We start from the raw sequence: 27,396 nt of genomic DNA on the forward strand, positions 1-27,396 counted from the left end.
CCATCAGGATCTGGAAGGCTCCAGTTCAGCTGCTCTGTTTGCTCAAAGCTACTGGAGCCTGTACTAGCCCCCCTACTTTTTAAAAAACTCTCCTAACCAGCAAGCTGTTCAGCCCCTTTTGTTTGACCTATTTCAGTTATATCCAATTAATCACTGCAGAAAAAAGAAAAAAAGCAAATCACAGGAATGACGCTCGAGCATGTGGCTTAAAAATCCAGAGAACAAGGCACTTTTTCCTCTGCTGCCTGCTGAAACTAATGTTTAAGTGCTCTACATACTTTGAAATCATTATATCTAAATATTTTGCACACATCAGAAGCAGGTTCCAGTTCCAGCTGCCTGAATACTTATTAAAATACCTATAGAAGTACTTACTTTTAAAACATGAATGTTTTTCATGGTTTTATTTTTTTTAAAAAAAGCATTAAAAAAGTATAAGCACACAGGTGAGCAGGGACCGAAAAAAACAACCTTCCTTCATGTAGAAATGGGTAAACTACCAGGCTATGGAGTCACTCCTTTAATCCATGCATATTTAAACCATTTAAAGTATAACGGTTTCAACAAAAGGAAAAGGCAACAGAAGGGTAAAGCGAGGATGTATGTACACAGTTAAGGGATTTCACTCTCCTGGGTGTATGGCACAAGCTCTGCTCCTCGGGAAAGCCTAGATGAGAAGACACCGCATAGCACGTAAGACCTCCAACACTGTCACAGAGGTGAGAGAGCAGGAAGAGAAGCAGAGGTTTGCTCTCCAGCATGCTGCATCTGCCTGAATCTTCCTTTGAGGGTTCTATTCAGGTTTTTGTTTGTTTTGGTGGGGGTTTGGTTGATTTGGGATTTTGGTTGATTTTTTTTTTTGGGGGGGGGGGGGAGGGGGGGGGGGAGGGGGGGGGGGGGGGCGGGGGCGATGGATGTGTCTGGTTTTGTTTTTAAACGACCCAGAAAGGCAGGATGGACTGCTATTCTGCACAGCCCTACCCAATGACCCAGGCACTGGCTCAGCGTGCGCCATCACCCTCGCTGCACCTCACACCCACCCAGCCCCGGCAGGTGCTGAGCACTGGCCACGCGTGGGGCGCAGTACTCACGTACCTTATAGTGTTTTTTTGGTCTAGACATGCTCTTCAGCTGACCTTTGTGTGGACTGTTCCTGTTGTCTTGATGGAAACAAGCACTCAAGATGAAATCTTGAGCAAAACCAGGTCTCTCCCACTATTACTAAATTAGCAACACTCTATTAAACTCACACAGATGCTTTCACAGAGGACAGAGTGAAAGCAGGGCCTTCTGTTGGGTTTTGTAAACCCCAGCTCTAACATTAAGGCTGTGTTACAGACCTGGCACCAGAGGCCAGTATAAACAGTAAAGCTAGACAGAGAACAATTTTTTGACCTTTACCCATAACCTAGCATTTTCAATCCGGTCGCATTAGACCTGGCTTTTAATCTTACTTAACAAATCTTTATAATCTTTATTAAACTTTTAAATCTGTCTGTTCTCATGGGGGCAGTGCCAGGTGTTCTAGCAAGAGCTGTTCCTCCCCAGCCTTCCTCAGCAGGAGCCCTGCCAGCAGCTTCGCACCCCGAGGCTCTCGCCCCCATACCCCAGGCAGCAGGGGTGCAGCACCAGCTTTTGCCTATTTTCAGCACTCAACCCCATCCACAGCTTCGTTATATTTAAGAGGTCATTAAGAGAACCTAACAAAGAGCAGTTGCTGAGTTACCTAAAATCCAGCAACACTTGCAGCTAGGAAGAATGAAAGTTTTGGCACAGACTTATGCAGGAAAACCAAACTTCAGTAGGAAGAGCACTCATCCACAGAAGTTGAACCTCTTGCTGTATTTATCGTTGCAAGCATAATCACTCCAAATCATTTACTTCAGCACAAAACCCACATGTGCTAGGAAACTTCTATGCCTTTTCTTTTGCATGGCTGCATAGGTAACAGTCACCTTGCCGTTTTGCCATTGTCAAGCCTTTCCCAAAGGGAAAACATTCTGCATAAGCAAAAACTTGCGCTGAAGCTAATAGAATTTATGCTTATGGTACACTGAAATAAAGTCAAATTTCTATATAGAGTGTGGAGGGAACTTAAATTAAGTTGCTGCTTAAATACCTTGCTGAATCAGGATCTAAAGCATATCTACGGTAGCAGAAAGAGTTAAGTGAAATGTGTCCAGCACACATTCATCATAAAAGTAATTTCATTTCAATTAATTATCAGCGCTAACTGTAGTTAGCATCATACAGTTCTGGGAAATGATGCTGACTTATAAAAACAGTAGTAAGAACTCAATCCCTAATACTTCCAAGAGCATTAAGATTAATAGATTTATTATGTAAGTGTTAAAGCTTCTATATTTCAGTTTCTTCTAATTTTATTGGAGAAGCTATTAAAGACCGTGTCTCAAAGAATAAAAGTAAAGTGCCAGAAGTAATAATATAATTTTTAATAAAGTTTCTTATTTTGATTTACAGTCGACAGAAGCTGCTGTTCTTTTATGCCAAAAAAGATTCTGCCTACCTGCATAAGATCTGACATTTCTCAGAAGAAACATCAAGTCTCATAGAACATTTGGAGCATTGCATTTTCTTATTAGTCGGAAAAGTGAACTGATTGGCTCTGTTATTAAAGATAATTTTAGACTATTTCCTGTGTCACAAACCTAACTTTAAAAAATTTAAATGAAATAAGCTATTTGGTTGCAAATTACACTGTATAACTCCCACAATTCTGCTTTCACTTCTCTACAAAAATATTGTAAAATCATTATTTCCTATTTTCTTCTATGTCACACTTGAATTGTTTCTCCACAAACACAAGCCAGGCTGAATGCCATTTTTGCCTAGAAAAGCAAAGATTAAAACCAAAGAAAAGCACCAAGAAAAACCCAAAGCAATAGTAACTAGAAAACCACACACAGATTCTTAGGCAACTGAGTTCGTGGAGTTACTTTTAGTCACAACGAATCCCTGGGAAGCTCCCTGACCACAGCATTACTTAATCGCTGCCTTCCTACCCTCTATATTATTTGTTCACATCCAGCATTATGCTTGAACACAAACATATTTTGAGTTTGTGCTTTTGATGAAATTGAGGATTCCTCAGTTTGAGGATTAAAGAAACTCCCTTATAATTCTGTGTCAAGCCTGCCTGCCCTTTAGGTCTAAGGAAACTCTTTGGTCAACAGGGATGCAGCCAAGCATTGAACACCAACACAGAAGAGCCATTCTGCTGGAAATATTTCATCCCCTCCTTCCTCAAGCACTGAGACAGCAGAGGAAGCCTCTCCTGGGATGCAAACAGAGAAGTTACTGGAATTGTGCTGTTCCCCACAGCAATACAGACATACCGCCACATGTGCGACAGCTCTTCAAGACAACTTTCAACCTTAAATGCACCTGTGAACCCTCAGGTTGGTGAAAGTTTAGAGTCCCGAAACATTCCGTTCCCGTTTCTTTCTCTTCCCCATCTATCTGGCATATAGCATTATGCATATCAGAAATAGGTGCATCTTACTAACAGCAGCTATCCATAACATAATGTGTTGTAAAACAACATCAGGAGTACAATTAAAGAAAATAGATTTGGGCAGTTAATGCTTCAGCTGTCAAACAAACAGCAAAATAAAGGTGACACACAAGCAATGAAAAGAAAAATGGTTTAGATCACATAAAAGCAACTTATAACCTTGGCATTCAAACATCTTCAAATTTGATTTTTATTACGGGACATAAAAAATAATTTCTTTAAAGTATCCTTATGTTTACAGTTTCAATTCAGTTTCACAGAAAAAGAGTAAAATTGATTAAACTATGTTTTGAATGGTATTAAAGGCAATGGAAGTTGTGGAGCACACTCAATCACTTCTCCACAGCAACAGAACTGCAAAATCCTGTGAGCTGCCACACTGTGACTCAGGGACTGGTTTAAGCCAGAGCCAAGCCAAAATGTGTTCGTATTTGTGCCCTTTAGGGTGCTGTACACAGCTAGGAGCCAGTACCATCACCCATTTCTGTTCCAATAGTGCTGTTACTGACATTGCCATGCAACTCAGGCATAGACCATACTCTATCTCTCCTCTTGATCCCCACCTCATTCTTCTGTGTGTCTCGGCAGGAGCAAGGAGCACTGGGTCCAGGGTACAATTCACAACAGCTGACTGGTTTGAGACTCTCCCCCCTCTAGGGAATACAGCGAGGCAGAGGACACGGAAGAGTGACAAGAAAATACTCAGAATGAGTGGGCACCTGAAGTTTCGGGAATTGACTCTTCTGGGGAAAGAAACAAGCTGATTTGATACATCAAAATTTCCCATACGGTTAGTATAGTATCCTTTATTCTAAGCCTCGCAGCAGCACTGCTTTCCCTAAGACATGATAAAACCATGAAAATATTCTTCTGCTAACTGTGCAGCATTTTTGTATAAGGACCAGAAGAAGGATACAGGAAACTGAACACACCAACTGTGATGTCCACACTAGTGTATTTTCATATTTTCCCCCCAAGTATTATATGCACATTATTTTCATAATTCCTTGAATTCTGCCTCCCACTGTATTTATTCTTTGAAGTTGGAAGTTATATTTTTGTATAAGTTGGTGTTAATGTTTTATAAAGGTCAAATTATAGTGTTCTCCCTACTGTTTTATTATAGGAGTTGAGAGCTGGCACTGTAATTAAAATTTCAGCTAAATAAAGTCTGCAGGATTCCTAGTTGTAACCAGACAATATGGTTTTCTAGCAAGCCAGAGCACATTTTGCCGCTAGTTCACCATCACACAAAAGAAGGTGAACAAAGCCCATGTACCTGAATACATTTATATAATGTTTCTTAGTATGGTTAGCAGATAATATAAAAATATTCTCATTATAGGAGATAAATAAAACTAAAATTAAAAATGCACCCGTTTTCTACAACCTACTTTTCAGCATTTTGGCAAAAATTGCAAGACAGGACAACTCAGTATGTATAAACCTAGGTCTAGCCAAACTGTTCACACTACTGTTGATACAGGATATCAGAGATTTGCAATTTACCCTTCAGTAAATTTAACCTGGATCCCTGACTGCAGATCAGTCCCACGCATCAATTAGATTATCATTTGCTTCACTCTAGGCAGCATTTAAGCTCTGGTACTTGCTAGCAAGTGTTTACAAAGTGTCAAAGATATACCAATGCTGGCTACAACTTCACTGTTGACTCTCTTGTTATGGGCTACCTCTAAGCTGCTCTGGTATTGCCTCCATTTTGCTTCCTTCTTTAAAGGTCCCTCAGTTCTGCTTCAGTTCTCTCCACAGCCAAGAGAAAGTTGCACTGATATTTTTTAGAAGAAAGGAAACAAATCAAAGCCAGTATTGAAAATGGAGCTCCTGCCTAAAAAGCAATACCCTGACCACTATAGGAATCATCTTTTAGGCCTTCCCAGGGCTCTCAGTTTCATTCTCACCCTGGTTAAAAAGAAATCTTTGTGAAGAAATTTCATATTTTTGTTAAAGATAATCCCTTTCAGGCAAGGCTTTCTCCAGCCAATTTCTTATTTCAGCGAATCCTACCAATCACCAGGGTTGATATTTTTTCAGGATAAAAAAAAAAAACAAACAAACAACCCAGAACACAAACATTTAAGTTAATATTCACATCACAGAACATGACATGCATTCACTCCACTGTCTACAGCTTCACTTGTCTGCCCAAGAAGAAGCAGTAGGTACAAGGCATACAAATATAGACACAAAGTCATTGCAAAATGACCAGGGTTTTCAGAATCATTCCATAAAAAGTTACATTTTTTTCCCCTCCTTCTCTAGAGGAAAGAATTTGAGTAGATAAGCTGAGCAGAGACATAAGACAGAAGCAGGAACACTAGTCTCCAGCTAGGGAAAAAAAAAAAAAAAAAGCAGCACACAATCTAATAAATTTCTGAAAGACTTTATGAGTTTACTGTTAGTGTTAATTACTCTCAAAGCGAGACAGAGATCACATGCCATGAAAGCTATGTAAAAAGGAGATGTGTCCATTAAAGCAGACAAGAGCTGATGCGTACAGATAGATCGCTCTGTCCAGGAAAGACTGCTTTAGAGTAAGCAGAGGGAAAGAAAAACTGCAACTTGAAGCATAAGTGTAATTACATTAGAAAAGTTATAATATGATTTAGATTATCAGAGAGAAATCCTAAAAGCTAAGAATTAATTGTGAACTACATCTACGATTATTTCCAAGGATACTTGCGTGCTTTAAGGTATCATTAACTTAAATGAGATTCTATGTTTAAAGGAAGATTTAACCTCATATACTCCCATTAATTCTTGCTAAATGTCCACACTGCACTTTGAAATGTAATGAAAAAGGTTAGCTAGCCATCATTCTTTTGAAAGGTGCTTTCCTAAGATCCTCAAATTAAAAGTCCTGTCAGAAATGCTGTCTGGGAAAATACAAAGCTACGTACTACAGAAACGCATTAATGTCTCAGCATGTAGTAATTTGTGCTGCATCTGTTTGTCAGATACGGACAGCAGCTTCCTCCTGACAAAGCTGGGCTGATGCTGTAGCCTCTTCAGAATGACCCCAGCAATAAACTCCAGCCAGAAGTCATGTGCCCCTACCCCTCATTTCCTCAGGAAGACAACCCTGATACATTTTGTCAGCCATAACCAATTAGCATCAGATTATTTGCCTGCTGAGTTTCTCCAAAGCAAAGCTACCTACATTTTCCTAAAAGGCAGATTTTGGCCTTTCCACATGTTTATGCACCTGCAGAGAAGGAGGCTGCCTCTTGGCTTGCATTGTTAATCACTTAGGGAGTAATAGCTTAGTTCATCTGATTTTTTCTGGTTTGGAATTGCCAACTGGAAACGAACAGAGAAGTCTTCCATTGAAGCACCTGGGGACATTATTAATACAAGGGTTGCACTGCACTTAGCAAGCGACTCATCCTACTAATACTGAGCAGTTGGTCATTGATTTAGACTATTAGAAGAACAGCTGGCGTGCTTCAGCCAACCAAAGTCTACAAGTATTTTAAAAAAATCTGCAAAACAGATAAGTTTGTGTAGGATTGTTGGGGTTTTTTTGTTTGTTTGGGATTTTTTAACCCAGGGTTGCACAGCTTTTCCCAACAAAACAGGCAATACACATCCTGGATTTAGATCTTCATTTCCTCCACCATGGAATTGTAACGTCAGGAGGAAGTTTCACGAAACATATAAGACTTTCCCTCCGTTCCTCTACAACAGCCGGCTACATCCCTGAGAGATTTTAACTTAGCCCTGAAGATGTTTATCACATACTAAATTGTTCTTTCACATTGTTCTATCTAACATCCTACCTTTTCAAAAAAGGTTTAATTAAATGTATATACATAATAAATCAAGCAGTCTGTTTTTAACTCATTTCCCTTTGGGTCCTGTTAATAAGCTGACATGCACTGTTTGAAAGGCAACTGTCTGACCCCCTGGCACTCAACAACCATTTTTTCCCCAATTTTTTTTGCTTTAATCATGTGTGAAAGCTGTTTAACATATGATACGATATTCTGTTATGTCGCAACATCAATCTGCATACATCTATTCAGAGACACATCTGAGATATTCTATATTTCTTAGTTACCATACATATTTGCAAGAGACATGCAGACAACTTTCTCCTTCTGTGCAAGATTTAGGCATCAAATTTAGATTAAAACGCAGTGCCTCAGGTTTTTAAGTGCAAAAGGATTTTCCCTTTGAAGATCTTCCTCACTCTGCCCCCATGAACGTGTTGTAAAGTTCCCAAACTCCCACTTCAAAATTATTTGCACAATTTTGCAACCATTTTCCATAGCCCCAGATATTTTCTGGAATTTTAGTAACGTGAGTTTGGCTTCCTAAGCCATTTAAAAGGGAACAATGTGATTAAGAGGTATCTCTAATGTCTGGCTTCAAATCCTGACCAATAATTCTGTCCACATGGCATAAAAATGTCCCAGATTGCCTGATCTTAATCACATATCCAAGTGTTAGAACTGAAGCTCTGATATTCAAGTTCTAAACATGTGCACATAACGATATATTTTAGAGTATAAAAAGCATTCCACTATCTGGGTAGAAAAGTTGAGACGTATTTCTGCAGAACCTGCTACCACATGCCAAACACAGGAACCAAGTAATTTTTCAACATTTTCTATAAAGTACATTTCTTAACATAGCAAGTGATTGCAAGAAATGAAAGTAATTTTAAGATGTTTGTAGAATTCAAAATGCATTAAAGACTTCTTTATTTTGAAAAGTCACAACTATGTATTACAGATATGTACACCTTAATAGATGAAAAATCCAGTTATGCAGCTATTACCCAGAAGTCTAGTTTTCCCTGCAAGAAATTACTAAGCCAAAAATCTTACCTCACTTGAACATGTTCTTTTGCAAACTACAACTACCACCTGTAGTTCAAATTACTCCAAACCTGCAAAATTCAGCATGAAGAGCTAACACCAACATGTAAACCTCATGTTAAAACCCACAGAGGGTCTGACATATTACAGTATGTTGAATTGGGCTGCCACCTTGGCTTTATGCAAGAGGAAGTGAAGCAGTGGGAGATGGATCAGGTGTGTGTGATAATGCATACTGTAAGGATCAGAATAAACAAGAGTAACAGCAGTGGTATTAATAGCATGAAACAGTCGCAGAAAAAGGCCACCTGTACAGTCAAATGGCATAGTAATCAGCGGGAAGAGGGGATGCGATAAATCAGCGATCTTACACGGCATCATCTGACAATCAATAGGAAATGTTTTGACATGCATGTGGTTGGCACTGTGACATGATATTGTAATGGTAGGAATGGTCCCCTCTGATCTTTCCACAGGCATCATTCAGTTTGAACAAAGAAAACCTTCTTGGATGCTACAGCTTTGCTAGACAACACAGGAACTGCTTTTAAGCATTAATGATAAGCAGACTGATACATTTCCCATCATGTGATTGAACAAAGGTTTTCAATATGGTTGAATAGAAAATTCTGTGTTAAAATCCACAGAATAAAAAAAGTACCCAAATGCGGATAGACAAAGCCCCAATGTTGAAGCAGCCGAAGCTCTGAAACATGCAATCTATCACGCAAGAGACAGAAGAGGTCAGCCATTAATTAACATCCAAATTAAAGCTTTTCAAGTAAGGGTCAAAACTTCCTTTGTTTTGACATTTAAATCACTCGCAATGTATTCTCCAGTTTAGTATGCACAACACGTCACCTAACGCCTTTATGTTAATTGCCTCAATTTTTCAAGTGCACTATTTGATTAATTGTCAATTAAAAATACCCCCAAAAGCCAAGACTTGTGTATGTTAAATATAAACATGATTAATGTAACACAATTACATTTCCACATTTGATGAGTCTGATTAGGAACTTTCTATCAGCCTGGCATGACAGAGCACTGTCACTACCAGTGACCTGTCAGCCTTGCCAAAGACAAGCTTTCTGATGGGGAAGCATTTCATGGCCACAAATATTTCAGAAAGGTGTAAAACCTGTAATTAAATGCTGTCAACTACCACTTTATTATCTTCTCTGTTTGATTGTGGAAGGTAGTCCTAGGTATATAATAAATAATAAAAAAAACCAACCTGAGGAAGAAAAATCCAGTAATGCAATTGCTTGTTAAAGCAACAGTTCTGTGGACAGACCCTCTAGTATTTCAGAAAGTGGCTCTGAAACCTCTCCCACTACAACAAGAAAACATCTGGTTTAAGAAAATGGCACTCAGGGAAAAGAACTGGTCAGACCAAAAATAGGATGGCAATGCCTGATTTTGTTTAAATCATTGAAAAGAAGTTATAAGGAGATAGAGGTCTGATGAGGAAAAAAAAAAAAAAAACCACCCCTCAAAATCAGGGAGAATAAATTACAGAATTAGGAAAATAAAGTAGCCCAAGTCTAGAGATTGCAGTTAAGTGAGACACAATGGTAAATAAAAAAATCCCAGCAGTTCAGCCTGAGCACAATGTGATAAAAGCTAAGAAATAGCAACAGAATCCCACTGAAACTAACGGGAAGGAGGGTATACATACACAACTGATGTAACTGTTACAGCCAGCTTATAAGTAGGATTTGATATGAATTGGTACAAATCAGAATAAGAAATAACATAAAATTCTGTACCCTCAATTCGCACTTCTCTTCCTTCTTCCCATTAGTAGATGTAGGATATATTTAACATTGCTGTATGTAGAAGTAATAAATACACAAGCAGCAGCCATAACCTATATCTAATCACAAGGGAGATACTAGCAAAGACATATACAGTAAGTCCTTGTTTAAACTGACAAATAAAAAACCTCCCTTCTATTACACTTCAGAAAAGAATGGAGGACTACAAACATAATCACTGCTATAGGCCTACTTTGCATATTTGCCTTATTAATTTACATAGCCCTGGTAAGCCTCACGTTGCAACACAACTGCTAAATTACACCACTCTTTGGTAGTAGGTATAAAAAAATGCAAGAGCATACAAAGCATATTAAAACAAACAATTAAAAATATTAATTCTGTTGACAGCTAAAATGAAGAAACTGTGCAGAGGTTTAATGCTGCTGCATGAAGGACATCGTGTTTGAGTGATTGAATTAACTAGAATCACACATTGACAGGCTGCCTTTGTTGAACATTACATATTAGGCCAATTTAGTGTCTGCTTATCAAAATAATTTAATTTTGAAGATTGTTTCCAGGCATTTCTAAATCTCATGCTCCTTTCTCCCCAACCTCTCCCCCCCTTCCCCCATTAATGATGAAGTCTTATTAATGACAACGTCTTAATTATTGTGCTAGTTTCACACCAGTGCAATTTGGTAGGTGACCACAAAGCAGCCCAGTCAACTTTGGCTTGACCAACTCATCATTTTGGTGTCTGGGAGGACAAGCACAAATCAGGACATCTGGCCAGACAGACTACAGCCTCAAAGTTCTGAAGCAGCCAAAGAATACTACAAAGGTTATTTTATTCAACTTAAAACTAACATCTAATATTACTTTTCTTTACATAAGTCTTCAACATCGCGTGCTTATTAAATCTACTGTATTTCCCAGAACCTAAGAATTCCTACTTTTAAACATGTAGGAATGATATATTTATCAACTTTTTAAAATAAGAATTTTAAAAAAAAATGCCTAAAGAAATTAAAAGTTTGAAATCTCTCTTCTAAACTGAGTAACAATCTCACATCTCTGAACAGCATTACTACTTATCATCCAAATTTTCTCTGAAAAATCAGCGCTGAATAAGTAACTTAACAAAATGCTTAGACTAAAAATGTTATCCTAAAGGTTTATTTTAACACCTGTTAAAGGCCGAGTGACTTAAAGTAATTTCAACAGACTCTGGCAACTAATTCCAACATTACATTTTGAAAAGTTAGTGCTATTTTAAAACGAGCACGCATAGATTACAATTTCATCCAAACATACATAACAGCAAAAATATATCAATACGTAGCAGTAATATCTGGAGGGAACAGAGAAATGTAAGCATTTAATGAGTAATACTGTTCTGCATTTCTTGATTTCACCAACCTATTACTATGTATCACCACATTGTAGGATCTAGATACTGTATGTAGTAGTGTAGGTGCTGTGCAACTATAAAAATTCTTGGCCTAACAGCAAGAAACCAAGCATGATAGAGAAATTTTTGTTAATATGTATTATATGCAGAAGTCATGGCATGTTTGGAAGTTTTGAAGAATTGCAGCACTCAGTATCTTTGTCTTCAAAAATCATTGGCCATTAGGTAAGGTACTATCTTAGTCTGACAGACCTGAAGGCCCAAAGCCACAGACCTGAACGAACAAGTTTTAACACTTGCTCACAAATTTGAATGAACTAACACCGGGACTGAAAGACAGTTAAATCTCCTTTGGTTTAAAGAATTTGGTGTAAAGAATTGGACATGCACCAGCTTTGAAGGAAACTTTTAAGATATAAATTTCTAAATCTGAGTTGCAGAGATAAAGTAATAGTGAAATGCTGATAGCAAAGCCCTGATTTCCAAGATTATAGGAAAGACAGAAAAAACAAAGTAAATTTACTTTCTAAAATAGAGGGTGATTTTAAGTTTTTTCAATATTCATATTGTCATAAATTATTATAGATAGTATTTTGTCTTGTCTAATACATGGAACAGAGTAATGTCTGTAGAGATATGGGATTAATGCAGGGGAATCCAGACAAAATCAAATATTGAAAATCCTCTGTACAAAAAAAAAGTTTTCTGATAAATGGCAGGAGCAATATGAATACACAAACAATTCTGATTTTTGCACAATAATAATACATGAAAATAACATACGGTTCAGAACTGGCTGGTCCTCTGTGAATTCAAATGGCTGTTCAATATAAAAAATCTTTCGCTGGAATCCAGGGACACATTCTAAGTCTTCTGCACAGGCAAGCAGCAGAACCTGAGGAGAAAAAAAAAGGAAATGGACTTTTAACATCCACTCATTCATCCACCAGTCGGCTTCTGGGAATGATACTAGGTTTAGGCTCAGTGCTCATAAAACAAAACATTAGGCTCCACACTCATAAAACAAAATATCCATCACATCACGCTTCCCCTTAAAATCTTGCTAAACATTTTTTTATGTAAGGTTTTTGCTTTTATATATGTGGGCTGGCATGGAAATTACAAAATAGTAACAACTTTCAAGGTTAGGTTCAGTTCAGACTGCCAATAAAGGATATTATCAGTCTTTTTGAAAACGTAGGATGTAACGTTGCTTCTAAAAATCACAGGTGAATACAGTTAGGCTTAAATACGTGCTTAAATTTAGCACATTTAAGTTTATTTAAATAATTGATAAGTTAGTTTTTTAAGACCTAGTTACAGAAAGTTGATCACCAAGTTACAGAAGGAATTCTTTATACAAGGATGAAGTTTCACAGGAAAAAGAAAAGTTTCCTTTAAAAAGAACTTCTTTGCTAACAAATGTGAAGTGTTGCTTTCCGTATCCCCCCCAGCCCCCCATCTGAGCCACAGTTTGTCTGTTTCCCCTGTAATAAAAAGCTCATTTACACCAAGGGAAGGCTGAAAATGAAATGTGTGCGTTATAGCGGAGGTGGATCTGAAGGTTAGAGTTGAGTACAGTTTGTGTCACTGTTAGTACATGGTCAAAGATGCCTGCCACCACATGAACACCTTAGCAAGAGTAAGCTTAAAAGCAAAATAAAATTGGTTGGAAATAGGTACAATGCTAATCTCAGTCTCTGAGGTTTTGTGTTCTGTCCCTGAATAGAGACAAAAATCTGAAAGGCTATTTTTCTTGGCAGCTTTTAAATGAGAGCATGGGGGTAAGGATGTTCAAGAAAGAGGCAGCAAAAAAGAAAAATACTAAAAAGTTTAAAAGGTTAAAGAGAGAGGCAAAAGGAGGCAAGTTCAAAACTAGGAAAAGCTATTTTTTTCAACCTATTTATGTGTAATTGTATTTCCAAAAGTACTTTCTGCTTCAGAACCTCCAAGGGTGTTTTTCAAAACCTGACTTTTGGCTAGTACTCTGATCTCAACGGTATTATGGCCAATCTGCTGCTTGTTGGATGGCCGAAGAAAAAAATAGGTTGAGGGGGCACACAATGACTAAGAAGAAAACGGTCAGACACAGTGATTCTGAATGATATTAATTCTAAAACTCAAGTGGCCCCGCACAAATGACTATTTACTCAAGACATCCTCAACACATGATTAAAATTTTGCAAATAAAGCTCTTCAGTTGTAAAGCAAGAACAATTTCTCCCCTCTCCCTTCTCCTTCACCAGCTCAGGTGACATTCTCAACTGCACGCACTCTCACTTCTCACAACCCAATAGCAGCATCTCAGACATTTCTAAATTTTATCTCCACCACATTATCATCTAGGTATGTTGATCCTGATCCTAGAGAGATGTCCTACAAAACCTTAACATTGGCATGTTTCCCTCTTAACCAGCACTCACAGTCCATTCGCTAAACAGAGCAACACATATCTGCTCTCTCCCTTCACACACTTACCGAATCATAAAATTTAGGTTAGAAAAGACCCTTAAGATCATCAAGTCCAACTGTTAACCTAGGACTACCAAACCCACCACTAAACCATGCCTCAAAGCAACACATTAGGCATTTCTCAAAAACTTCCAGGGATGGTGATTCCACCGTGTCCCTGAGAAGCCTGTTCCAGTGTTTGACTCTCACTGTAAGTTTTCACTTCACGCTCGCTATGAAGTTTTATGTGAACCCATTTGTAAAAACCAAAGACAGCAACACCCCCACCTAGCCTGGTTAATTCTTATTGAAACCAACTGCTGGATCATTTGTTTCATGTCACTGACATTTGCTATAAAAGCTTGGCTAGAAGTGCTAGCAGGCTGTGAGAAACAGCCAGAATATTTCATGACAATTAAGCTGGTGGTAGTCAAACGCAGCAGATGGACGCCTTTGCCTTCCATCCTGATCTGCTCTGTTTGTGCCTTTGAAGGATTAACCAAGAAAGAAGAGAAAAACTTGAAGCAATACATCAAGCAAGGTGGAATACACTTGACTACTATTCACTTCTATATATCCACATAACCACCTCCTGTCTTACAAAGGCTTAAAAACAGAGTGCCTAATCCTTCATTCAATTATCAACATTGCTACATTGATTTCATTGCAGATGCTGGACTCTACGGGGTGTTGAGAATTGGATCTGTCCCCTTCAGTCTTCCAGAATGAGACATCTGCAAATGCGTACTGACATATTTGGAGCCTGCCCTCAAAACTGTGCATATAACTTGATTACCAATTATAAAAAGAAAATAGACTTATATGCATTTAAATGGTCACGTGCGCAGAAAAGCAGGCATGCGTGCATTTTCTGCACACATTTTCTGTGTGCACAGGTGCATTTTTAAAATACCTGCCTTTCTGACTCATGGTGTTACTGAATAACTATGCAAAAAAACCCGCAGTCACAGCAGAAGGAAAATTCTTCCGATTCCAAGACGCAAGCAACAACCCAAGCAGTTATATAAGTTCACAACAGAAAAATAGCCCAAGCAATGCATACTGAAAATTAACTACAAACAACTCTTCCCCCGCATTATTAACATAGCTAGTAAGAGGCAAATCATGTTCTGATCTCCCACCTACTGCCATCTTAAAGTTGAAACTCTTGTTTTACAAACTATAGTACAAGCAATAAATAAAGAGCCTGCTTTGGACAGCATCTAGATCCTCAGAGAAAGGAATAAGTCTACTTTATCAGATTTGTGACAGTATAAGTTGACTTTGAAATCTGGGCAATCTAAATAGGTCATGAGTTAACTTCTGTAAGCCTGATACAGAAGCCTCGCACAATACAGATGTAGCAAATAGAAAATGACCTTTACTCCCTTTGAAATAATTACAAGACTCAGGCTTGGCCTTGCTGTGAAATGGAACATTTTATTCTACTTGTGCAATTCCAGGCACTTTCTTCTTCTCAACATGTCAGACGAAATGTTAAATTTGTCACCACACTGAGAGTTTTTAACAAATTAAAAGAATAATTGTGCTTTTAAAAGATAATTATTTTTTCTCATGAAGAAACTTCTTCTGTTGAACTAAATGTCTATCTCATTAAAATAAGTTCTGTTGAGGTTCTTCAGTTTGGGAAAAGAAGTCTTTAAAAATACCTTGAAAAAACATAAACTAAGCAGGTATACGTTGAAGGCAAAGAGAATGTTCTTGAAAGCAGAATACATACTGAATTTAAGCACCACGTAGGTTTTAATATTTTGGGGTATAATAAAAGGTGTTATGGGCTGATAGCTGTCTAAAGAAAGACTTCAGGTAAAGACACTAAAAATAATGTTGAAATGTCATATATGTAGAATTCAGAATACATAAATATTGTTCTCATATATAGTCAGGTAAGTACTGAGCAATTAGTATAAAAGGATCCTTCAGCCACTACTAATTAAAAAGCCACATTCTCAAATGAATGACAACTACACAGCAAACATCTTTTGCTCATGAAAATCTAAAGGGGTAGAAGTTTGAAAAGCAAACCAGAGAGTCATGACTCCTCAGACCTACAGATCCTATATTCACTGACATGCAGAATCAAAATTTTTCATAACCTACTGCTTTGCAGAAATGTACAGAGCGAAGACTCATTTTTAATATCCTGACAATTTGTCTTTCTGAATTTATTACCAGTCACTATAAGGAAATGTCACCAGTTCAGATGGCTCCTGTGAAAGTTTGGTCACTGGGCTAGGACTAAACTACTGATGAGGTATCAATCCTATGAAACACCTTTTTTTTTTAGTTAATAAAACAGCACACACATGCTGGTGACCTTGACTGACCTCAGCATTTGCACTGAAAGCTGCTCAGATAGAATGTGAATTGAAAAGCAAAAGAGGACAGCAATTTTATACCATACTGCAGAGGAAATTACTAAAGCCTCTGATGTTAAAGTACTTTTGGGTATTACCAGATCTCAAAAGCCAGGGTTCTTCTACCTCCTCTACTGGTGACGGAAAGTTAGTCTCTGAAATCACCTTCTAAAGAATTTCAAAATCTTGATGTCCTTGTTGACTCTCCAAGTTTCAGTACATGAAGCAACTCCATTCAGGTTAGATTGGTCACATGCTCACTCTGGAAAATAATTGTCTCATTTTTTACTGTAAAACACTCATATCTTCATTAACCCTACCTGTATGACATCAACTAGCACAAAAATGCAAGCTTCAGAATATTAATTGCATTTCACACACATTCTTATGGTGTGAAATTCATCCTTGTGCAAGGCTTTATTTAGAGATGTAAATGGCTCAGACACCTGTGAAAACCATCTGCCCAGACATGAATTTTACACACAATAAACGCAAACAAATCTCATTTCATAGAGCAATATTCTGTAGGACCACATTCTATCTTTGACTCCAGAAAAGTAATTTGAAATGCAAACAAACCAACATAAAAGCCCATAAAAGAGCTAAAATAGAAACCACACTCAATTCTAATAGCAATAATCTTAAAAGTACAAAAATTATGAGTCACTTCCAAAGAAACGAGGGGTTTGGTTCGGCATTTCTGGGGGGCAAATGGGCTTTTGGGGATTTTTTGATGGGTTTGTGGTTTGTTTTTTTTTTTAAGTGTGGTTTTGGGTATTTTTTTTTTTTAATCATGTGACTCATTCACTTGGAAGCAAGTATTGAAAATTTATGCTTCTGAGCTTTTCTCTGGAAACACAAAACCTAGAAATTTGCTTTTTTGCATACGAAAACTTCAGATATTTTTATAAAATACAGCAATCCTAAAAACTGAGAAGGAAAAAAAGTAATCAGAATAATGAGAACCACTGACACTGAATTAAGTTGCACATGCCAAAATATTTTTGTCATGCAGAGCAAGATCTTTGAATCTTAAAACCTTTTAAAACCTTTTTCTGTCTTCAGGTGCTGCAACACTAGACCCACAGAAATGGGTAGGGAGGAAGCCACCAGAGAAGAAAAGCAAGTAATGTGCAACGCACAGTCACAGCAGTTTGCAGAGAGATGATGAAATCTTGCCTTCACTGAAGTCAGTAAGACCTATTAGCTGATCTTAAGGGTTTTTACTTAAGATTTAAATGAGTTAAATGAAATTAACAGAGGGATACTGAAACAGAATGGAGAGAGCACCACTTTAAGTAAGGTTCTGATTCTGCATTATGTGGACTCCAATTAGCGTGTCAGCAGGTCCTAAGGCAATTGTTCCATCAAATAACATACAGACTGGACATGAAGTTCTCCTTGTTTGTATTTTTTAACATCAATTGGAACAGAAAAAAAACCCAACTCAAAAGCCTGAATAACTTATTCTCTGGTGGGTATAATATAACAAAGGCATTTTAACATTGCATAAAGGTACGTTGAATTATTTATCTCTGAAAGTAACTAAATTAAACAAAACACACAATTCTTTTGCATTAATTTCATTTCTAGAGAACTACAATTTGGAGATTTTTTATTCAAAATTTTGGAGGGAAATTTTTCACTGTTTTAGGCTGTAACATCTTTTTTTTTATTATTAGGAAGGAAGTTCAGGAAAAAAAAAAAAGAGTATTCCCAATCTCTGCAGCTCTCCCTATAAATCTGATAGTGAATTCCAGTCATTTTTGTTAGAAATGCTATTAAGATTTGGCACTAAGATTCTTCAAGGATGATAAATATTCTTTTAAAGGGCCTATATATCCATTTACCACATAGCTCTGTCCTAAAAGTGAAAGTCACACTTGGAGTACTGAAGAGTGGGCTATGAAAATGCAAATTAGAATGATTTTATTGGCTCAAATGAATTCAGTTCTCCTGTCACTAAGCATTGTGACTGCGGTAGGCATCCGTTAACTGGAAACAAAAAATTACAAACTTTTTTGTGATTCTATCTAGCACAGGAGCTTTTTTATTATGAGAACATTCCTTGTGGATGTACATTTAGTATAGGAATTCTATCACATATTCAGTTAAAAGTGTGGATCTTCCATGACACTGGAAAACTTAAGTTACTCAAGAAGCAGTTTGCCAGCACTTGTGTCTGAATAAACAACTACTTTCCTTCTGAAATTCAACATCTTGGGAAGAGGTACTATCAGTTAGTTAAGATAAGGGCTGTTCTGAGCCAAACTAACTCCGGAGTCCACATTGCTTTGAGTAAAGGATAATATGAGGTGTACTAGAAAATATGAGAGCACTTCCACAGCACCCCAATTTGAAACCAGAGTTGTGATAATCCCTCTCTCCCCAGGCACTGCCCTGCCCGTAAACCAACTACTCTTTGTTTTTCTTCCAGTCACAGCTGCTTCTGCAATCAAGTCACCGGGTAGCTCTGCGAAAGCCAGTGCCCACAGAATAATGTACCTGGAAAAGCATGGTCGGGTGTGTGACCATCACAGTCCACATCACCATCTGGTGAAGCTGTCATGAAACTGCACTCTAAAATTAAGGGTTTTTTAATAAACCCTTACTGACACATCTTCCATGCATCAGAACTTGTGCTACCTTAGAGTTCGCTTGACCTGGGAACCAAGAAAAGCCTTACATGGGCCTGAAGGAACCACCTCTGGTGTCACAAGCAGGGACAACGTACAATCTTCTTGCTGGATTACTTGGTCTTGATCATAAGCAATTCTTGCATTCCTCAATTCTAGACCCTTATTCTGATGGTCTTTTAGTTGCTTTCAAAATAAATTTGTTCGTGGTCAATTTACAGCCATTTATTCTCGTACAAGTCTTGCCTCATAACTTAATTAACCTTTCTCCTTTCTAAGTCTTCAATTTATTAGACTAGGCAAACCAAGCTCTTTCAATCTCCTCCTACCAGGATAAATTCCTTTGATCATCTTGGTAACCTTTCATTGTGTCTGCTTAAGTTTGCACATGTGCAAAATACACAAAGAATTCCAGATTACCTTTCTCCAGGGTCTGGTAAGTGGTATTAGTATTTCTTTAAGCCCAAAATATGTTGCCTAATGCTTCCTAAAATTCTCTTTTTCCTTTTTAAAGTCTTGTCATACTGATGGATCGCAATTATTCTAAAATTAACCAACACTCAAAGAGCTGAAACATTTGACAAGGACAGAGATGCTGCCTCCATTTAGCTACAACAATGTTAAGCAGCTTTTGCAAATGGTCAGGATTAATCTTTATGAAATACAAACACAGATGCATACCCTCATGCATTGTTAAATCTATGCCCTTTGTGACCAGATGGGAACCAACTCTGCTCACAAGTGGAAAACATCTTTACAGTGCCAAGCCCAAGCTTAACCTTCCCTCTCAACAGAGCTTATTAGCTGATACTCAGGATTTGCCAATACATAATGGTTTGCAGGCTCAAGATGGCTTGTACCCATATGGCTCACAGCGCAGGATCAACTTTTTATCTACACAGAAGTATCTGAACATCGTTCAGGTTTTTGTAATCCAGGCAATAACTACCATCCTGGTTCATCAAGGATTTTCACGTTTAATAAAATGTATTTAAGTAGTAAATACCTACCCATCATGTTTATTAACATCATTTAACAAATAAGGCTCCTCAGAGAAAAGGACAGTCTGGTCTCCAAGGGTTGGGTTTTTTTGTTTGTTTGTTTATTTTTAAACATTATGAAAAAAAAAGTAATCGTATTTTGCTGAAACCCATATACCACTGGAATGAGATTACAACTGGTTAGCCTATTTACAGAAGCTGCATAATAAATTCATTTTACAGGGCACAGAATAATGCAAATAAGCCATTCAATAGCACTCCTGTACCAGTGAAAGAGGCATAAAAAAGAAACATTGAAAGTCAGAGTTCTGATCTGGTTATACTGCAAGGTATGGTATTACTGAAACCTAAACTGCATTACAACAATGTACCTGTTCAAAGATCTGCTTGTAACAAACATTTTAGTTATTTATCACCTAATGCAATAAACAGGTTGATCCTATTTTCCAGCAGTAACGACTCAACTAAATGCTTAGATGAATGAAAATATGGATCTCTGGTTTTAAAATCAGGAAATAAATTAAGATTTGTTTAACCATATTTATAACCCTTCACATGCAGTTGCAAGGGGCAGAGTCGTTATTCCACACAAGAAAACTCTGATGTGGCAAAAGCCATTAGAGAAAAAATTAAGATCATATTTCTTACAGCAGATAGTGTTTTTTTGATAGGATGGCTGGAAACTATAAGGAATATGATACATGTTTAATTTCCCAACAGTATGATCATTATCAAAAAAAGTGCAACCTTCCACCTATCTTTTTCTTTATGTTCCACAAAGTTATAGTATAAAGCACTGAACATCTGTCTTTTGCGCTGGTAAGCTAAAACTGAAAATGAGCTCACTGAAAACAATCTTTCAAAGAACAACATGGATTTGAGTATTAAACACATACACAGTGCTATCACCTTGAAATGTTAAAAAAAAGGGGAACCAACGCCCAGATCTCAAAAGCATAAGGACAAGTGAAAACGTCTGGTTTTCAGTTTCAAGAAAACATTTGTTGAACATTTTCTGACCTTCTCCTAAACAGTCACGAATGCAAGATTTTTAAAAAAATTGATACTTTCAGGTAAATCACTTGATTCCAGCAAGGGTATTGGGGGGGGGGAGGGGACGGGGGGGGGGACGGACACCAAAAACCAAAACTACAAGCAGCCTAACATCTGAAGACTCATAATATAATTTGAGAAATTGCCACAAGGCAAGAAGCCAAATGCAGCCCTGTCTACCTATTTTGACATGCTTTTATTTGACTTATACAGGAAAAAGGGCCATATATTCTGTAGAACAAGCTATAGACAATTTTTTGCACAGTTATCTGCACATGACACATTTTTCCTTTACTACAAATCATACTGGGCAATAGTAGTACGATAGCGTTAAATAGCTCTAAAGACTAGCTTCCTATTGATTTCCATTTAAAAAACAAACAAATAAGCTCATAGGTGGTTTCTCTTTTGGTAAGGAGAGGGCTTGTCAGTCATCTGAATCTTTCTTTCAATGAGTATGACAACACATTTGTCTTCTCATCAGCTTCCCACTTTCACAAAACTCCTATAAACTCAACACAGCTCAGCCTACCAACTGTAAGTGAAACTGCTCAGTGGTTCCAAGTGTTATAAGAGGGAATCATGAGAAACATCGTTAAGCAATAAGAGAATAAGGTTTATACAATCTCACAAAACCAGACCAAAAAGCACTGTAAGTGAAAGCTGGTGGCATACAGTACTACATGTCATATTTAACAGCTGCAGGAAATAAAGAGGTGTATGCTAGTTTTTTTTCCATTTGGTAAAGTTTAGGGACATAAATAATTTCAGGATATAAAATAAGTTTAAGAAATACCTTTTTAGTTAACTATAGGACAAAATAGTTACATCATGCACACAATATATAACTATAGAAGAAGGAAATGAGCTTAGAAATCAAAGTACAAAACAAAATACAAACCAGAATCTTGCTCACCTATAAACTAACTTTTGCCCCCAGGGTAGAGGAAAGCCTTAAACCAGCGTATTGAATAAATACATAGCCCACCAAAAAGAAAGAAGGTGGTAGTTAAAGTTTATTAGATGTAGAGGCAGAGGTCATTAGCATTGCCGTTATCCTACACAGTACACTTAGACATATTACCTATTCTACCTTTGTCTCACAACCCACAGAACAGAAATTCCAGGAAGGAAAGCCAGTCAAAATAAAGCACCACTATCCCCAGTAAAACTTGATGGTTGATCAACTACTGCAAGAAGTTGTCAGAGCTAACAGAAAGACAGTAACTGATCAACTTGGAGATAACTACAAGAGGGGAAGAAAGATACTTGAATGAAATGGAGAAAAATATATTTAATATATATGTATTCTTATATCGCACATATATATTTAAATATATGTATAATTTTAAATTGTTTCAACAGTGACTGCGAAATACAGAGGATCTATAGTATAATTAACATTATTTCAGCCTAGAACTCAATTCCAAAATTGATTATTAGAAGTATGTACACTTTCATATTTTCTTGCTCAATGCTGGTTTTCAAGTGATTTTACGTTCTTTTACTAGGAAGTGTTAACTGTACCTTATTATTAAGAGACTATACATGTTTTTAATTAATTTAATTAATGATATGACCCAAGTTGTTTTATCACTGCTCATTTTACCATTTTCAGGCTCCTAGAGTCATCCAGAAATAAATAGAAATAGATTATATATATATAAAAAAAAAAAGACCCAGATCTTTTTGACAGTGCATGCTGCTACTTAGGAGTATTTTTAATGAATTTTAAGAACACAGTCAAAAATTTAAAAGAACTTGTACTAACTCAGAAGAGTTTAGCGAAAGCTCGCCCCAGGGGAAAGACAGCATGTAGTTGAACATTTTTGAGCAAATCACAATAAAGCAAAATCTCTAAAGCTTACAGCCTCCCTTGTGTTAACAGTGACATTACATCAAGAATGACCTTTCCAAAGAAATAAAACCCATTAATCCTAGGAACATGATAACTATTAAAGATCAACACTTAGTAGCCAAAGAGGCAAGGGGAAGGGGAGGGGGGTGGTGTGGATCAGACTGGTAAATTAATTAGAACATAAATAATATGAAACCAAGACCTTGGTCTATAAACCTCTCTCATAATTGCTTGCCATTTAAAAGCTGAATGAAATCTTTTATGTAAAAGATACAGCTATTGACCCCACATGTATTAGTAAGTCAAAGAAAACTTTGACACGTTGAGAATGAGATCTCAGGAGTACTGGAGCATGCCTTAAGTAACCCCTATTGAACACCTATTTCTTATTTCTTTAAAGTACAACTTTCTTTCATCCATCAAGGAACGATGCTGCTGGGAAATATTGACATTGTTAAATATTTCAGGGCTTTTTTTGGATGGTTGTAGAAACAATCATCATAGAAAATTATTCGCACCCATGAGAACATAATGATTATTTTTTTTCTTTACATGAAGGGACAGCTGTCAGTCCTGAGGCATAAGGACACATGCATGGTTGTATCCCCAAACTCCATCATGAATACAATAAAATAACATTTACTTTTGAAGTCCGTAGTTTAAATCAAGCTATTGTAGCCTCCCCACTTAACATGGTGGGCAGCACTTTCAGTACATTGATTAGTTCTATAATTACCTGTGTTTACCAAGTCCATCATCCGTTCCACGTGAGATTCAACAGGCAACAGACACAAGCAATAAACACAAAACACGTGAAAGGCTGTGAAAAGTGTAAATAGCTGCCTTGGATCTTGCTTTTGCAACCTATATCCACATCTAAACATGATTGTCGTTAAAGTAGTTGAGAGAAGTCAACGTCACATCTTTGTTTAAAATTCCTGGGCAGAAAGCATGTAAGGACATGCTTTTGCATCTGTCTAAACTGACCAGGTAGAAAGGTCTAACACAGTTCTGATCTGGGGGATCTGAAGAGATCTATTTTTCATCAGCAAGGCAGGCTAAAGAAGAATACTAGTGTTTAAGTATTTTCTTTATAGAGCTATATTTTATTTTTGTCTGATCTCCATATACCAATAAAAGCACTGGGAATTCCTACACCAGGATATATGCATTTCATCATGGAATGTCCTACCATTACTATTTGTAACAGGGATTAGTTGAATTTTTTTACAGATTTCTACAACCAGAATTTTTTGTTTCATTTTGACAAAAATAAAGCTGTTTTAGTTGTACAAAAAAAATAAGAAATTCAAAAGAAAAAAAAAAAAGTACCACCAAATAATTTAAAGGCCTTTCTCCTTGTGCATAGCAATTTAAATTTACTGAAACACTTCTATTTTAAAAAGATTTCAGTTCTTCAGCCTGGAAGTGATTGGAGTTCTGTGCTTGCACAGCATAAAGCAATTTAAGATTAATCACCTGCTTCAATTTTTTATAGGTACTTTTATTTGACAGTGATCAGGGTTCTGATCATACTCAGCATTGAACAATTTTAAATTATTGAAATGCCTTTTTTAATCAATGCTTTGTGTTTGGAACTGAATTCTGGAAGGCTATAGTATATTATCAAGTAGCTTAAATTATACAAGAATTTTATATTTTATACAATCTTTCATCTCCTAAACAAGAATCAGTCTGCAAGGGTGAAAGCATATAGCGTTACACTTCAAAATAAATCAGCATTATGCAAAATCAGAAACCTAATTTATCTTTTTTAAATATTATAAGAGACCTTTTTTCCATAATCAGATTTTGATGTCTTACTACATACTATGAAGCATGAGCATTTCATAAGCTACATACTTCTGCTTCACTAAGTGGAAATAAATAATTTTGAAGGAGGAGAACAAAGTCTAAAAGAAATTTTCTGAGTCCACAAAAAATGAGAAGGATTTATTCCCACAGCGTTTAACTTATCAAACTTCATGTCCAGTAAGGATTCAAGTCCTCTGGAGCATTGATACAGCATGCTCAACAGCTCCTGATTCGTTTATTGTAAATATTAAGTATATCAAGTAGGAAATTCAGGTGGACTTCAGTGACATCTGATCGTGACTTAACAGAACTGATGTACAGAAACCTGTTTGTTTTAAAAAAAAATTGATTAACGGAGTTGTTGTTCTCAGTAGTCAAGAACATGCTCTGCTCTTAAGCAGCTCCTTGTGGAAGGGAAAGAAATTAAGGTATGACATTTGAAAATAGCACTGGAGATGTACAAATGGAGAACGAAGAAAGAGAGCTGACTGGTCACATTATTAGTGAAACTTCCACTTTATTCTTATCTGGTATCCTTTGTTAATATTCTGCCAATACACTTACATTTACTATGAAACAAAAAATCAAATGCGAGTATTTTCATACTTCCCACCAAAATATTCAATAAATATGAACTCAATCTAACCTCTATTTTAAAGTGCAATATCCTAGGGAAAAAAAAAAAAAGTGAATAATTTCTTCAGAAGGCTTGCCTTCTGTATTTCACCTTTTGCTTTTAACACAAGTCACGTAGAAGAAATAGGATAATTTCTCACCAAGAAAACCAACTCTGTGTTCCTCTGCACATTCATTTGAAAAGATAGTAGCTAGTCCTTAAAGATATTGGCATGCCTTACTAATCATAGGCTTTTAATTCTGTCTCTCCCGTTTCAATTAGTAAGTAAACACTGACATCCTCAATTGCACTGCGTAGAGCTCCCCTTTATCCAGTTAATCACATTCACTGCAGCTATTCCCTAGGCTGAGGTTTCAGAGTTCCTAGCTTCTGTAAATCCTCAGTATTACATCTTTTGATTCAGAAACAAAAATACTATCATATCTTATCATTCAAAAACATGTGTCCTGGTTCAGGAAGGACGGTGTTTTCCTCTCTCCCAGTAGTCAGCTGCTGTGCTCCACGTGCAGAATTAAGTTGCAAAGCATTGCTAAACTCATCTGAAATACTGTGCTTAAGTTAAACCTCATATTATAGTAATTAAAGAAGCTGTGAGAAACCATAATTAGGCTAAGTGTCCAACAAATATTAATCAGTAAAGTAATATTATATTATTAAGAAGCTGTTATTCACAGCAGGAGTTTCTCTTGTGAGAAACAAGATTAGGAACTGAGCCAAAGGCAAACCAGAAGGCGTAGTAAATTGGGTCATTTGGTGCCTCATTTTATTTTATGAGCACTTTCACCTGTATTTTACTTATTTTGTATTGCCATTTTAGTGCAGAAGGTGTAGGCAGGCTCCAGGATATGATTCTAGATCTGTTGGTTAGTCCCAGTGTTACCAGTTGCTGTGACAAGGATTTCCCTTGCACAGCTCCAACCCTCAGACTGCACACCACAGGCAAACCACTTAACCTCCCTATGTTCCTTCATCTGTAAATGAAAAGAATCCAATTAACATACATAGCAGGGAGGCTCTGTGACTGACTTAAGTGGTTTTAAGAGATCTGAAATCTTGATCAAGAAGTACAGTATAAATGCTGACAAATATTGCCTGTTTGAGGCACCCTCAGGAACCATTTTGAGCATACAAGAAATAGGATCACATCAACAGCATCAAAGTTTCTAAAATGTTAAGCCTGTTTTAGCTTCTTACTTCCTTGTTACACCCTCTCCATGCATATCAGTTAAAACTAACAAAAGCAGTCTTGTAACAGGTCTCTTTTGCCGAGATCGGTTTTAGAGCTTTCCTCCTTGAAGTTTATTTCTCTGCAGTGGGAAAATCCTGAGTAACAGGACAAACTGGAATCTAACAGGAAGTGTCAAGAGTTTAATGTAAGATACTGCTATTTTTCAGTAAAAAACTCTTTGTAAGTTACCCTGTTAAATACAGATACAGAACAAGACAGTGCAAGACCACAAATTTGTTTGGTGCAGGAATCACTAATGCAAGGACTTGTAAGCAAGAAAAGGATCTATCAAATATCTGTTCTTTCCACTTCTGAGTTATTGTTTCATCAGAATTATGTGAAATAAACCGTGCAAGTAGTCCAGTTTTCCACTGCTGTCCAGAATTATTTCTTTAATCTGCATTTTAAATCCCAGATTGTTACTTGAGCTGTTACAAAATAGATATAGCTTAGATGAATACTCAATTTTAAAATTTATTTGCTCTATCTATAATACACCAGTAACTTCCTTATATATTGCTCTTACATGTCTTCATCAACCCTAAAGATGACACTTCCTTCAGTGTACAGAAGGAAGAAATATCTACAAAACACAAGGTTTTTGAAACTCTGAATTGTATTTTATTTTCTAATTAGGTTATGTAGGTGTATTTATAGAGAGATATTCAAGGCAAACATCCAGACATTCTGATCTTCTCAGCACCACTGAAAATTATAACCAAGCCCAACTTCTAGCTCTGTCATTGCCAGCACTGATAGAAAGTTCTTTTTTTACCATTGAAGCAG

General features: G+C 36.9%; 1 protein-coding gene across 2 annotated transcripts in view; it reads right to left on the minus strand.

The window, feature by feature from the left end:
* The window catches only part of CDH13 (cadherin 13), a 509,494-nt gene that overhangs the window by 398,472 nt on the left and 83,626 nt on the right, over positions 1 to 27,396 (minus strand). For both annotated transcript variants that reach the window (XM_056360499.1, XM_056360498.1), the window contains exon 2: positions 12,337 to 12,448. In XM_056360499.1, the coding sequence (XP_056216474.1) occupies positions 12,337 to 12,448 (112 nt within the window). The remainder of the gene's footprint in view (positions 1 to 12,336; positions 12,449 to 27,396) is intronic.

The sequence above is a fragment of the Falco biarmicus genome, chromosome 15 (genome assembly GCF_023638135.1).
Source record: "Falco biarmicus isolate bFalBia1 chromosome 15, bFalBia1.pri, whole genome shotgun sequence".
NCBI lineage: Eukaryota > Metazoa > Chordata > Aves > Falconiformes > Falconidae > Falco > Falco biarmicus.